Here is a 12,393-nt window from a genome sequence, read left to right as displayed (position 1 = left end):
AATGCCATATCGGATATCAGATATCAGAGCAGAACAAAGACTGGAGTTAACCGTTTTAAGCGTATCAACAGGCAGGACAGGAAGAAGCTAGAAAAATCCCTTGGCAGTAAAACAGGGAAACTGAGAGAGCGAGCGCTGAATGCACTGGCCGAGTGCCAAAGGCAGAAGCTCCCCTCCCAAGAGATAACATCTAACCCTCAGCTGTATCTTATCTCCAGGCCCAGGGAAACCGCAAAACCTCGTAGTGTGACTCCAGCATAAGCTACAGCTACTGAGGAACCCCTGCCCAGGTGCCAGCCAATCAGTGAAGACTAGGACCCTGAAATGAAAGGGCACTCCTGGAAAACTGATGAATGTTCTACTGAACCCTCCCCTGAGACCCCCCCTGAAATGCCACCTGCAAGAGAGAGAGAAAAACTCAAGACAAAGGACCCAGCGTGCAGGCTCGCTCTCTGGGGAGCAGCTCACAACCATCGCTTCCCCCTCCTTCCCCCTCAGGCAGCATCTCCTAAACACTGAGCATCCCCACGAGGCTTCCAACAAGGGGAGCAGTGGGCAGTGGCGGCTCGACCCAGGTTAATCCTCTGAACCTGCTCCCAAGACCCCTTTTCTCTGACTTCCCAGTGAGCTAAGGCAGCCCCACCTGGGCTCTCCTGTAGCTTCTTCTGTGCTAAGCCCTTGCCTGCTTCACCATCCCCAGCTTTAGGAAGTGCACCCTCATAGTCACCTGGACTGATGTTATGAAATCTTTCCCACCAAAATCCAGAACCCACAGCACACTGCTGGCTGGGCCCAGGCAGACCCGCTCAGGGCCAGGTTCCTGTCTGGTGACAATCTCAACCAGTGAGGACAGAGGGAAGAAGAAATGAGAACAGAAACTGGTGAAATGGAAAAATGGGGTCGGGGTGAGACCCACTGCTGCTGAGGAGAGGAGTGTCAACAGCAGCGCAGGGGGGACTCAGCAGAAGAACCTTGACGCTCTGTGGGGCTTGCACATCCCCCAAACCCCGCGCACAGAAAGTCAGCAGAGAGAGGGTTGGAGTTCACGCTTACGGCGGTGGGTGAGTCTGGATTGGGACAGCCAACGCCCATCCACTCACTGTTCCTCCCAGATGTGTGTTCTCAGAGCATCCAGGGCCTTCCCACAGAACACAAAAGACTGCGCAGGTGGGACAATCCAAAGTTCTAATCAGAGAAGGTGCGGTTCAGCTGCTCCTCACAATAGTCAGTACCCCAGGATCTGGAGACCCTGTGAATACTAGTAATTGCTGGCAGCCTGTTATCAACTGCACGGACAGTAAGTCTGAGGGCCACCCCCAAGCAGAATCCCGAGTGAACGGACGTCCAGTGCCTGATGACAGGGCGTAGGGTTGTCCGTCCTTCATCGCTCCCTCAGGACACGGACGCCAGCCACTGGGTATTGAGTGTAGGGAGCGTTTGCATGAACACGTGAACACCATCCCACTTATTGCCAAAGCAGAACCACTCACACCAGAGGAGCACCAATGGTTTAAACAACAGGTCATGAAAGTAATCCAGGAACATAAAATGAAAATGTGTGAATGTCCAGAGACAGAGAGTGAAGAAGAAAATATGCTTGCTGAAAATATAAAGGACCATTCACCTCTTGCTGTGGTCGGTAGTAACACTGTCATTGAAGCTAACAGCAAAAGGGTCAGAGGAAGGCAGTATCCTCGGGGCATTGCTGAAGGTGAAGATGGTGAATGTTGTGATTTCACAACTCTAAGAAATATGTGGCTCTATCCAGCAAAGCTGTCATTTACAATGGAAGTGCAGATAAAGGGCTTCTCAGATAAGGTCAAGTTAAAAGAGTTCATCATCACCAAGGCCTTATTTTATAAAATGTTAAAGGGACTTATCTAAGAAAAAATAAGACAAAAAATATTAACAGTAAAATGACAGCAAACTCACAATTATTAACAACCACAGCTAAAACAACAACAAAAATAAACTAAGCAAATAACTGGAACAGGAGAAGAACCACAAAAATGGAGATCACAGGGAGGGTTAGCAACAGGGGAGTGGGAGGAGGAGAGAGGGGGAAAAGGTACAGAGAATAGGTAGCATAGATGGTAGGTAGAAAATAGACAGGAGGAGGGCAAGAATAGTATGGGAAATGTAGAAGCCAAAGAACTTATGACACATGGACATGAACTAAAGGGTGGGATGTGGGTGGGAGAGGGTGTGCAGGTGGAGGGGAATGAAGGAGGGGGGTAATAGGACCACTGTAATAGCATGCTTAATAAAATATATATTTTTTGAAGTATCTTTTTTTTAATTCAAATACCATTCTGATTATTCATGGTCCAAGAACATTCAAATAATAAACCAAAAAGAAATAGATGTTAAAGGTTGATGTTCAAACATTATAGCCAATGATGCCACGCTTGCCTATGGTCTCACCAAAGTAAAACCACATCCACACCTCAGTTGCCACCAAACCATTCAGCACAGCTTAACTGGGAGCTGTTTGAAGCTACCAGTTTGAGCACTATTGACTATTTTTTCAAGCTCTGTATAGCTGTTGGGATCTCAGCAGGGGTTGGAGGAATCAGCTCAACCTTGGCATAGTGCCAAAAGGTGGCCAGTCGAGGTTTTGAGTAAGCCACGGCAGCACTTACCAGCACTGTGGCCTTCTCTGTGAGGTTACGGACAAATTGGGCCATGGTTGCCGGGTGGAAATTCTGTGGTCCTCCAAGCCAGCTTGGAGGGTGAATGTCACCCCTCGAGAGGAGCCACCGAAGGACCCCCTCAATAAAATATATTTTACAAAAGAAAAGAAATATGTCGATAAGAACACATGTGCAGGACCTGAAAGATTCACTAATAACGCCCACTGTGAGGACTGTGGGAGCACAGAACGGGCAGCTGCGACTTAGTGACTTACGACGGGAATGATAACAACGAGACTGAAGGGCGGCTGCCCAAGAGCCCCCCAGCACAAGTGGAAGAAGAAAGAAGGGAGCATGGAGCTCAGACAAAGGAGACGCAGATGGAGCAGGTGTTGGAGATGAAGGTCAAAGGAAAAGTTCAGAAACTGAGGGACTCTGAAGCTGAGCTCCAGCAGCACCGTGAGCAAGTGAAAAAGAATTTTGGAAGCACAACACCAAGAATGAGAGGAAAAGCCCTGGCTGGCATAGCTCAGTGGATTGAGCATGGGCTGCGAACCAAAGTGTCGCAGGTTCAATTCCCAGTCAGGGCACGTGCCTGGGTTGCAGGCCACAGCTCCTAGCAACTGCACATTGATGTTTCTCTCTCTCTCTTTCTCCCTCCCTTCCCTCTCTAAAAATAAATAAATAAATAAAATCTTTTTTAAAACAAAGAAATCAACTATCCCATCTTGTCATATTCTTTATTTTTTTAATATATTTTATTGATTATGCTATTACAGTTGTCCCATTTCCCCCTTCACTCCCCTCCACCCTGTACCCCCTCTCCCACCCACGTTCCCCCCCTTTAGTCCATGTCCATGTGTCATACTTATGAGTTCTTTAGCTTCTACATTTCCCGTACTATTCTTGCCCTCCCCCTATCTATTTTCAACCTATATTCTATGCTACTTATTCTCTATACCTTTTCCCTCTCTCTCCTCCTCCCACCCCTACTGCTAGCCCCCCATGTGCCCTCCATTTATGTGGTTCTGTTCCTATTCTAGTTGTTTGCTTAGTTTCTTTTGGTTTTGCTTTAGGTGTGGTTGTTAATAATTGTGAGTTTGCTGTCCTTTTACTATACATGTCTTTTCTTTATCTTCTTTTCTTAGATAAGTCCCTTTAGCATTTCATAAAGTAAGGGCTTGGTGATGATGAACTCCTTTAATTTGACCTTATCTGAAAAGCACTTTATCTTCTCTTCCATTCTAAATGAGAGCTTTGCTGGATAGAGCAATCTGGGATGTAGGTCCTTGTCTTTCATGACTTGGAATATTCCTTTCCAGCCCCTTCTTGCCTGTAAGGTCTCTTTTGAGAAATCAGCTGACAGTCTGATGGGAACTCCTTTGTAGGTTACTATCCCCTTATCTCTTGCTGCTTCTAGGATTCTCTCCTTCGTTTTTACCTTGGCTAATGTAATTATGATGTGCCTTAGTGTGTTTCTTTTTGGGTCCAACTTCTTTGGGGCTCTCTGCACTCCTTGGATTTCTTGGAAGACTGTTCCCTTTGCCAGTTTGGGGAAGTTCTCCTTTATTATTTGTTCAAATAACTTTTCCACTTGTTGGTCCTCCCCTTCTGGTACCCCTATAATTCGGATGTTGGAACGTTTAAAGGTGTCCTCGATGGTCTTAAGCTTTTCTTCAATTTTTTTAATTCTTATTTCATCATGCTTTCCTGCTTGGTTGATTCTATCTTCCTTCTGGTCCACTGTATTGTTTTGAGACTCAGATTCCTTCCTTTCACTATTGGCTCTCCTCCGTATGTCTTCCTGCATCCCTTTTATGGTAATCTGCATTTTTTCATGTAATTTGCATCCAAAATCAACCAGTTCCGTGAGCTTCCTGATCACCAGTGTTTTGAACTGTGCATCTGATAGATTGGCTATTTCTTGGTCACTCAAAAGGATGAGTCCTGGGGGACTGATCTGTTCTGCTGGAAACATGTCTTATGTCTTTCCCTATCTCTCCTATTATTTTATTTATTTATTTATTTTTTCTCCGGTCTGGTCGCTCTTGTTACGGTGGGGGGCGGAGCCTTAGGTGTTCACCGGGGCTGGGCGCCCCAGTCGCTAGATTGTGACGTTATATGTGGGGGCAGGGGCAGGAGCGGGGACAGGAGGGATCAATGGCGACCGTTCAGTTCTCCTGGAGCCAGACACTTCCCTGGGCTTCTGGGCCATGAGCTCTGCCCTGGTCCACAATCACTGCCCCACTGATTCCCCCAGCCACTGCTTGCGTACTCAGGGATCACCGCTGCACCGCTGCGCTCCAGCGCCCCAGATTGCTGTCACGCCGATTTTGTGCCAAATTTCCCCCGACCGACACGCGCCTGTGACCCGCACCAGCCCCGCGCCCGCTTGGCTCGTCGTCCCCTACCAGTCTGGATGTACGGGTCTACCTCAACCTCTTGGCTGTCCGACTTCCATTTAGATAAATTCTCTGACAGTTCTGATATTATGACTGCAAATCATTGTTGTAAATTATTGTTGTTCTGTTCTTGGTTGTGCAAGGAGATACAGTGCGTCCACCTATTCCTCCATCTTGCCGGAAGTCCCATATTCTTTATTTAAAAAAAGAAAAAACGCTTTTCCCCCTACTGGAGCACAGCTGGGCTTTTGGGTCTGTGGCAAGCTTCGGACCTGGGTCTTTGATCCGCAGGATGGGGTTTGTAAAAGTTGTCAAAAATAAGGCCTACTTCAAGAGATGCCAAGTGAAATTTAGAAGACGACGAGAGGGTAAAACTGATTACTATGCCCGGAAATGCTTGGTAATTCAGGATAAAGATAAGTACAACACACCCAAATACAGGATGATAGTCCGTGTAACCAACAGAGATATCATTTGTCAGATTGCTTATGCTCGTATAGAAGGAGATATGATAGTTTGTGCAGCTTATGCTCATGAACTCCCGAAATATGGTGTGAAGGTCGGCCTGACAAATTATGCTGCAGCATACTGTACTGGCCCACTGTTGGCCTGAAGGCTTCTCAATAGGTTTGGCATGGACAAAATATATGAAGGCCAAGTGGAGGTGACTGGAGATGAATACAATGTGGAAAGCATCGATGGTCAGCCAGGTGCCTTCACCTGCTATTTGGATGCAGGGCTTGCCAGAACTACTACTGGAAATAAAGTGTTTGGGGCCCTGAAGGGAGCTGTGGATGGAGGCTTGTCTATTCCCCACAGTACCAAACGATTCCCTGGTTATGATTCAGAAAGCAAGGAATTCAATGCGGAAGTGCACCGGAAACACATCATGGGTCAGAATGTGGCAGATTACATACGCTACCTAATGGAAGAAGATGAAGATGCTTACAAGAAACAATTCTCTCAATACATAAAGAACAATGTGACTCCAGACATGATGGAGGACATGTATAAGAAGACTCATGCTGCTATACGAGAGAATCCAGTCTATGAGAAGAAGCCTAAGAAAGAAGTTAAAAAGAAGAGGTGGAATCATCCCAAAATGTCTCTTGCCCAGAAGAAAGATTGAGTAGCTCAGAAGAAAGCAAGCTTCCTGAGAGCTCAGGAACGAGCTGCTGAGAGCTAATAAACCAAACCACAATTTCCTGTGCAAAGTTTTGAGATAATGATAATAAACTTATTAAACAAGCACCTAAAAAAAAAAAGAATGAGAGGAAAAACGCTGTCGGTTGGAAGATGAGAAAGCAAACAGGAAGCTGGACAACGTGTTTTAGAACAACAGAGCTCTCCGAGAACCCTGGGAAGGGACAAGAAGAAAGGGGAGGCACTCCAAACCCTCCGCCAACCACCAGCTGCGCGTCAGGGGCCAACACGCCGGCTTGGCCACCAGCGTTTGTTGGGTCCGTGTGAACATTCGACCAATTTGCACCAGTTTTATCCTTAATGATGGACTTGACAGCGTGACAAAATTATTATTATTTTTTGTTCTTAGTGGAGATTAAGATGCCTTGAATTGTCTAGGGTATTGTGTACTTAGAAACTGACAGCTCTAAGAATCTTTCCTCTATTTTTTTTCTTTCTTTTTTTTAAATTAAACAGATGTCTTCAATTTAATGCAAGAAAACATTTTACTATTGTACAATCGTGTTCTGGTGGTTGTACTGTTTACAGGGGATTCCAAAAGAAAAGGACTCTGGAAGGTGTTCACCGAAGATGAATTGCCATAATATGATATATACTGTGCTTCCCTCTGACCACTATAACACAAAGGTTCCACCCAGTGCAGCATGTGCTGTACTGTAATTTAGTCTACCATGCTGACCCCGTTCCTGACACTTCCACTGTTCAAAAACACACAGGGAAAACAGAACATGCATGCCTACCAGGCACCCAGAGCTTTTCTCTAACAGCCTTTTTGGCTTGTTTGTTTGTTTGTTTGTTGTTTTGTATTCTTTAAATATATATTATTCTCACTGAGTTCCCTCTTTAGCCAGAATCTCATTCTGCTTTATTTTTCTAATAACATTTAATTTAGGTATTTTCCATATATTGGCCCTGCTAAAATAGAATATAGCATCTAAAGGAAATTTTCCTTTAATTCCCTTTTTATACTTTATGGGAAGTAGCAGGAGAAAAATGCATTTATAGATCATTTCCAGGCAAAACTGTGGAGCTCAGAACCAACCTATTTCTATTTATGCTCAGTCTCTTTATTTTACTAGAAATGGGAATCATGGCCTCTTAAAAAGAAAAAGTCATCATTCTGCTTTTAGCTGCATTCATATATTGCATCTCTGTATTTTTTGTTTGCATTGTAAAAAATTCATATAATAAATAATGTTGTGATATAAAAAAATGTACAATAGAAAAAACAACACATATTTTGTTAAAAAAAACTAATACAATCAATAGCCCCTGCAAACACCGACGAAGAGAAAGGAGAGAAACTACAGTATCAAGAACGAAGGAGGGACGTGATTGAAGATCTGGCACTAAAGACACTGAGGAGGGAGGGCCAGAGGATATTATGAACAATTTTATGCCAAGAAATTTGAGAACTTACAGGACACATTCCTAGCAAAATACAACTAACCGAAAATACAACTACCCAAAGCAAACACACACACACACAATAAGGAATCTAGTAAAGAACAGTAATCCATCATTTCAGATTTTCATGGGGAAACATGCCTCAAGCATTTGGCTTCCTCAGAGGACGTCACAGAACAACCGAGGAAGAAATGACCATGGTCTTCTGTGCACTCTCGAGGCCTTGACAGAGAGAGAGCCTTCCTCGCTTCATCCCGGGAGGCCTGCGGGACCTCGCTGTCAGAAGCCCGGCGGGAAAGTTGGAATGCGGGGGAGGACAGGCCCTGAGCCCAGGCAGCCGAGGGCCGGCGTGTGTGAGGGAGAGCGGCACTCGCACCCAGGCCCGGCCACATTCACCTCGGGAACCACGTCTCAGCAGCGCAAGGAGGGTGTGAGGGTCAGGGACCGAGGAAGGGAGTTTGCCGCCTCATTCTCTGAAAGAGAGCATCCTGTCGTCTCAGTACACACGAGAGGAGCACTGGATAAAACTCGAAACCCACTTTTTTCCTCTTTTTTTTACAACTTGTGCTCTCTTTTATCTTTCTCTTTTTCCAAAGATTTTACTTATTTATTTTTACCAAGGGAAAGGGAAGGAGAAAGAGAGAGAGAAACATCAATGTGTGGTTGCCTCCTGAGTGTCCCCTAGAGGAGACCCGACCCTCAACCCAGGCATGTGCCCTGACTGGGAATCAACCAGTGACCCTTCGGTTTGCAGGCCGGCATCCAATCCACTGAGCCACACCAGCCAGGGCTCTTTTTTTTCAAAATCTATTTTTTTTATTAAAGATAACAAACCCTTAGAAACGAAGACGAGAAGTGAGTACCTGAGCTCGCTGAAGGGCGTCTGCAGAGCTACCCCACAGGGATGCTGTGTCCAACTCGGCAGGGCTGCAGGTCTCTCCTGTCCCTGGAGTGAGATGGGCCATCTGGTGCTCACTGGGCCACCAGTGACGGGTGCTCATCTGGTGGCTGTCTGGTGGCCGTCTGGGCCTCTCTGTGCCATCCGGACGGCCCACGCAGCGGGGGATAAAGACGCAATCCAGGGAGAAATGGAGATAAAGGGATAAATTTAGAAAGAAAGTAATGTGGCAGAGTGCACATTACATATTCTTCTCAGCATCTCTATATTTTCAGAGAAGAAAGTAGCCCCCCAAGCCTCTGTCCTTAAAAGTTTTAACTCACAACTCCCTATTTATTCTTGTCATTAAGGACTTGTTACCGTGGCATTGAGGCTAGTTTGCAGTCCTGACCCATTTACACTGGTTTGGTTAATAACCTCCTATAAAGCCTAATACAGAATGTTGTCTCCGAAAGTTCCTTCAATGCGACAGAAACCACGAAGTCCACATTCGTATTCTGCGACTCACAGACAACACCAGCTTTCGCTGAACATTTCTTTGGTACATTTATAAGTAGCATTTTTTGAAAGCTTATTTATCAACAAAAATCAAAAGCATTGAACCGTTTCTTCAGCAGTGCATAGCATGTATCAGGATAACATTACAAATGGTCAACTCCGCAGAAATCTCTATGCCTTTGGTATAGTATTATTCAAGTTAACACAAATATAGCAGTACTCATACATATAGGTGTAGGGCTTTTTCTAAGGTTACAGAGATTTATACTCACAACCTCCTGATGGGATGAATAAACCAGGCAGTGGCTATCAGGACACGTTATGGCCAAGAAGGGAGAAAAACAGAAACACTAAAATATCAACATATGAGGCATAATAAAAATCCCTTTTAAAAGGTGCATTCTGAGTACACCACAATTATTCCCATTGGGTTAAGAGCATCAAGGTCAGCTTCCTGGAGGAGGTGACATTTGGGATGAGCCTTAGCATAGACTGAGAGTCCAGAGGAAGAGACAGCAGACAGAAAGTGGAAAGCATTCTGGTCCCAGGGACTGGTGAGAGCAAAGTTGGGAAAACCAGAAAGACGGTGTATGCGTAGACAAGAATGAGTAAAATCTGTCCCGCGACATCACTTGGTTCATAGACGTGAATTCGCTCACACAGGACTGGGAAATGGGCAAAGGATTTGGGGAAGGGGCAGAAGTCCCCTTGGTTCTCACACGGCTCTTTCCAGCACGTGGATGTCTGCGCCCATAAGTAAAGGCAGCGGAATGAATGCAAAGCGAGCCTGTGCAGCTGCGAACACCACACTCAGGAGCACTGGACCCATGGCATGGCCTGGGCGCACACCCTGTCACTCAGGAGCTGGCCCTGGGTTTGGCTAAGGCTCTGCCTTAGAAGTGCTCCATGCCTGGCTTGTAGGAAAATAGGGTTGGGCAAGTCACTCAAAATGTATGCGACTCCATAATTGTGCTATATCCTCCATAAAGCACAATATCTTCTGTCATTGTGCTTTCAAATTGTTATTTGTTTTTATTTAAAAGTTCATTTAAATTATCATTTCCATTGAATATGGTTTTGCATTAGTTTCAGGTGTGTAACACAGTGGGGAGACCACCATATCCCTACTCTGCAAAGTGCTCCTCCTGCTGTTTCCAGCACCCACCCGGCACCACGCCTCGTTATTACAATGCTGTTGTCTGCGTTTCCCACGCTGTGCTCCACAGCCCCATTTCTGCTTTGTGACGGCCAGTCTGGTTTTCTCAGTCCCTTCGCCTTCTGCACCAGCTTCCCAACACCACCACCACCCTCCCCGCTGGCCACCCTAACTGCGCATTTTCACCGCATCTGAGTCGGCAGGGTCCACCCTTCTGCACACTCCTGCCTCCAAACTGCCCCCACCTATATGCCTTTTAAGGGAAAATTCCATGTCACTAAAATAACGATGTATTATTCTCAACACACCTTTATGCATGATGCTAATATTTCAACCAAGATTGTGACTGGGTTAGTTTTGGGGGTTTTTTCAGTTCTCTGATTACAATGTTGCATAAATTTTGAGTGACTTGCCCAGCCTTATTGTCCTATAAACCTTGGTATTTATAGAAATAATTCTTACAGGGCTCTCGGTGTACATTTTCTTTCCAGGAGAACACAGCTCACAACTTAATATGAAGACAAATCATTCTAGTTTTAGGGAAGACGTGGTTATATCAGCAAGATACAAAAAGATGAGACTATCCATCATAGACTGAGAAAATTTTAAAGATGATCTTAGAATGTCAGTGTTAGAAATTCCCATCTCTCCAGGAGTCAGTAGTAAGTATATAATTATTGTTCCATTTTATAAAGAGTAACCTTTCAGGGACATTTAAAAAAGTCTATCTTACTGTTTTGTTTTGTTTTTTAATTTCTGAAAATCACATTAAGATTGAAGTAGAAAACAATATTTGCTACAAATAGAATTGATTCAGCTGAGCACTGAAATGACGATGGGGTGTTAATACACTAAACTCCAACATGTGTCTGCTTCTGCAGTCCGCAGGTCACGTGAGGGGTGTGGCCGTTCCACATAACCCACCCTCACCAACTGGACCACACTTCAAGGTTCAAAAGAGAAACCAAGACAAGTTAAGAAACTTAGTGTTTATGAATTATAAAAACAATAGTTGCAGCCCTGGCTGGCGTGGCTCAGTTGATTGAGTGCGGGCTGTGGACCAAAGTGTCGCAGGTTTGATTCCCAGTCGGGGCACATGCCTGGGTTGTGGGCCACGGCCCCCAGCAACCACACATTGATGTTTCTCTCTCTTTCTCCCTCCCTTCCCTCTCTAAAAATAAATTTAAAAATCTTAAAAAAAGAAGAATAAATTAAAAAAAAACAATAGTTGCTTTTCTTGGTAAATGAAAAGGAAAATTCTAGTATAATGTCAGATTTTTGAAGTAATACGGACTATACCTGAAATACCCATTTCCCCTTCATCTCAATGTCACCTATTTAAAGCCAGACTTACCTGGTTGTGGCCGATGAATGAGGTGAAGTGGGGTTCCAGCCAGCCCCCCGGGGATCCTGATGGGCACTAGAACGTCGACATTGCCGGGTGGAGCTAGTCAGGAGACTGCTGGTGGCTAGGTTTCCGGGAGCAAGTTTTGATCTTTTGATTTGATCCCCTGCAGGCCGGAGACCAGGCTGGCTGTGCCTTTGGCATAGGCACCCACCTTGGAGGCAAGAGTGGGGTCTCTCAGCTGGATGCTGAGAGACCCCCAGCCCATCCAGCGGGCAGGGAAGGCCAGGTGGGGCTGGGAGGTGAGCCAGCTGACAGCGACGAAGACCTCTGGAATTCAAACCTCAACAGACCCACACCTGGCCTGGGAGTCCAAGGGAGTTTGTGAAACACAAGACAGACGAAAGCAGTCCTCACGGCCACCACCCCCCCGCAGCTGCCCTGCCTCTTTTTATCTGGCTTCTTACACAGAACTGTCCAGGTTTGTCCCTGGGGCAGCACGCATCAGAACCTCCTTCCTTTATAAGGCTGAACAGCATCCCTTGTGTGGATAAACCACATTCTGTTTCTCCCTTCATCCCTGGGTGGAAACTGGCAGTGTTTCTACTTTTTTTGTCTATTTTGAACCAGGCAGCTGTGTAGACAGGTATGCAAGTATCTGTGTCCCCGATTCAAGTCTTTCTTTGGGTCCTACAAGTTGTTCTTTGAACCTTCCACAAAAGCATACACACAAGCGCTATAGGTCCTTTCCAACCCCCTCTACTGACACACCTCTGCGGTTTCTATGGTGTGAGCTTCTCCCCAGTCCCCATCACTGCCGTGAGACAATAAAGCTCAATTTACGTAAGGAC

At 45.5% G+C, this 12,393-nt stretch overlaps 1 protein-coding gene and 1 pseudogene across 1 annotated transcript; one reads left to right on the top strand and one right to left on the bottom strand.

Annotated features, from left to right (window-relative positions):
- Positions 1 to 2,275: 2,275 nt before the first annotated feature.
- LOC114511202 lies at positions 2,276 to 2,745 on the bottom strand (annotated as a pseudogene).
- A 2,510-nt stretch (positions 2,746 to 5,255) lies between these two features.
- Positions 5,256 to 6,286, top strand: LOC114511201 (60S ribosomal protein L5-like). The gene is given in 1 exon segment (XM_036012479.1): positions 5,256 to 6,286. A coding segment is annotated over 1 exon segment (894 nt). The 5' UTR covers positions 5,256 to 5,327; the 3' UTR covers positions 6,222 to 6,286.
- The last annotated feature ends 6,107 nt before the right edge of the window (positions 6,287 to 12,393 follow it).

This window comes from Phyllostomus discolor, chromosome 12 (assembly GCF_004126475.2).
Source record: "Phyllostomus discolor isolate MPI-MPIP mPhyDis1 chromosome 12, mPhyDis1.pri.v3, whole genome shotgun sequence".
NCBI lineage: Eukaryota > Metazoa > Chordata > Mammalia > Chiroptera > Phyllostomidae > Phyllostomus > Phyllostomus discolor.
Note: the sequence above shows the minus strand (reverse complement) of the source record. Positions and strands in the feature narration are given on the sequence as shown.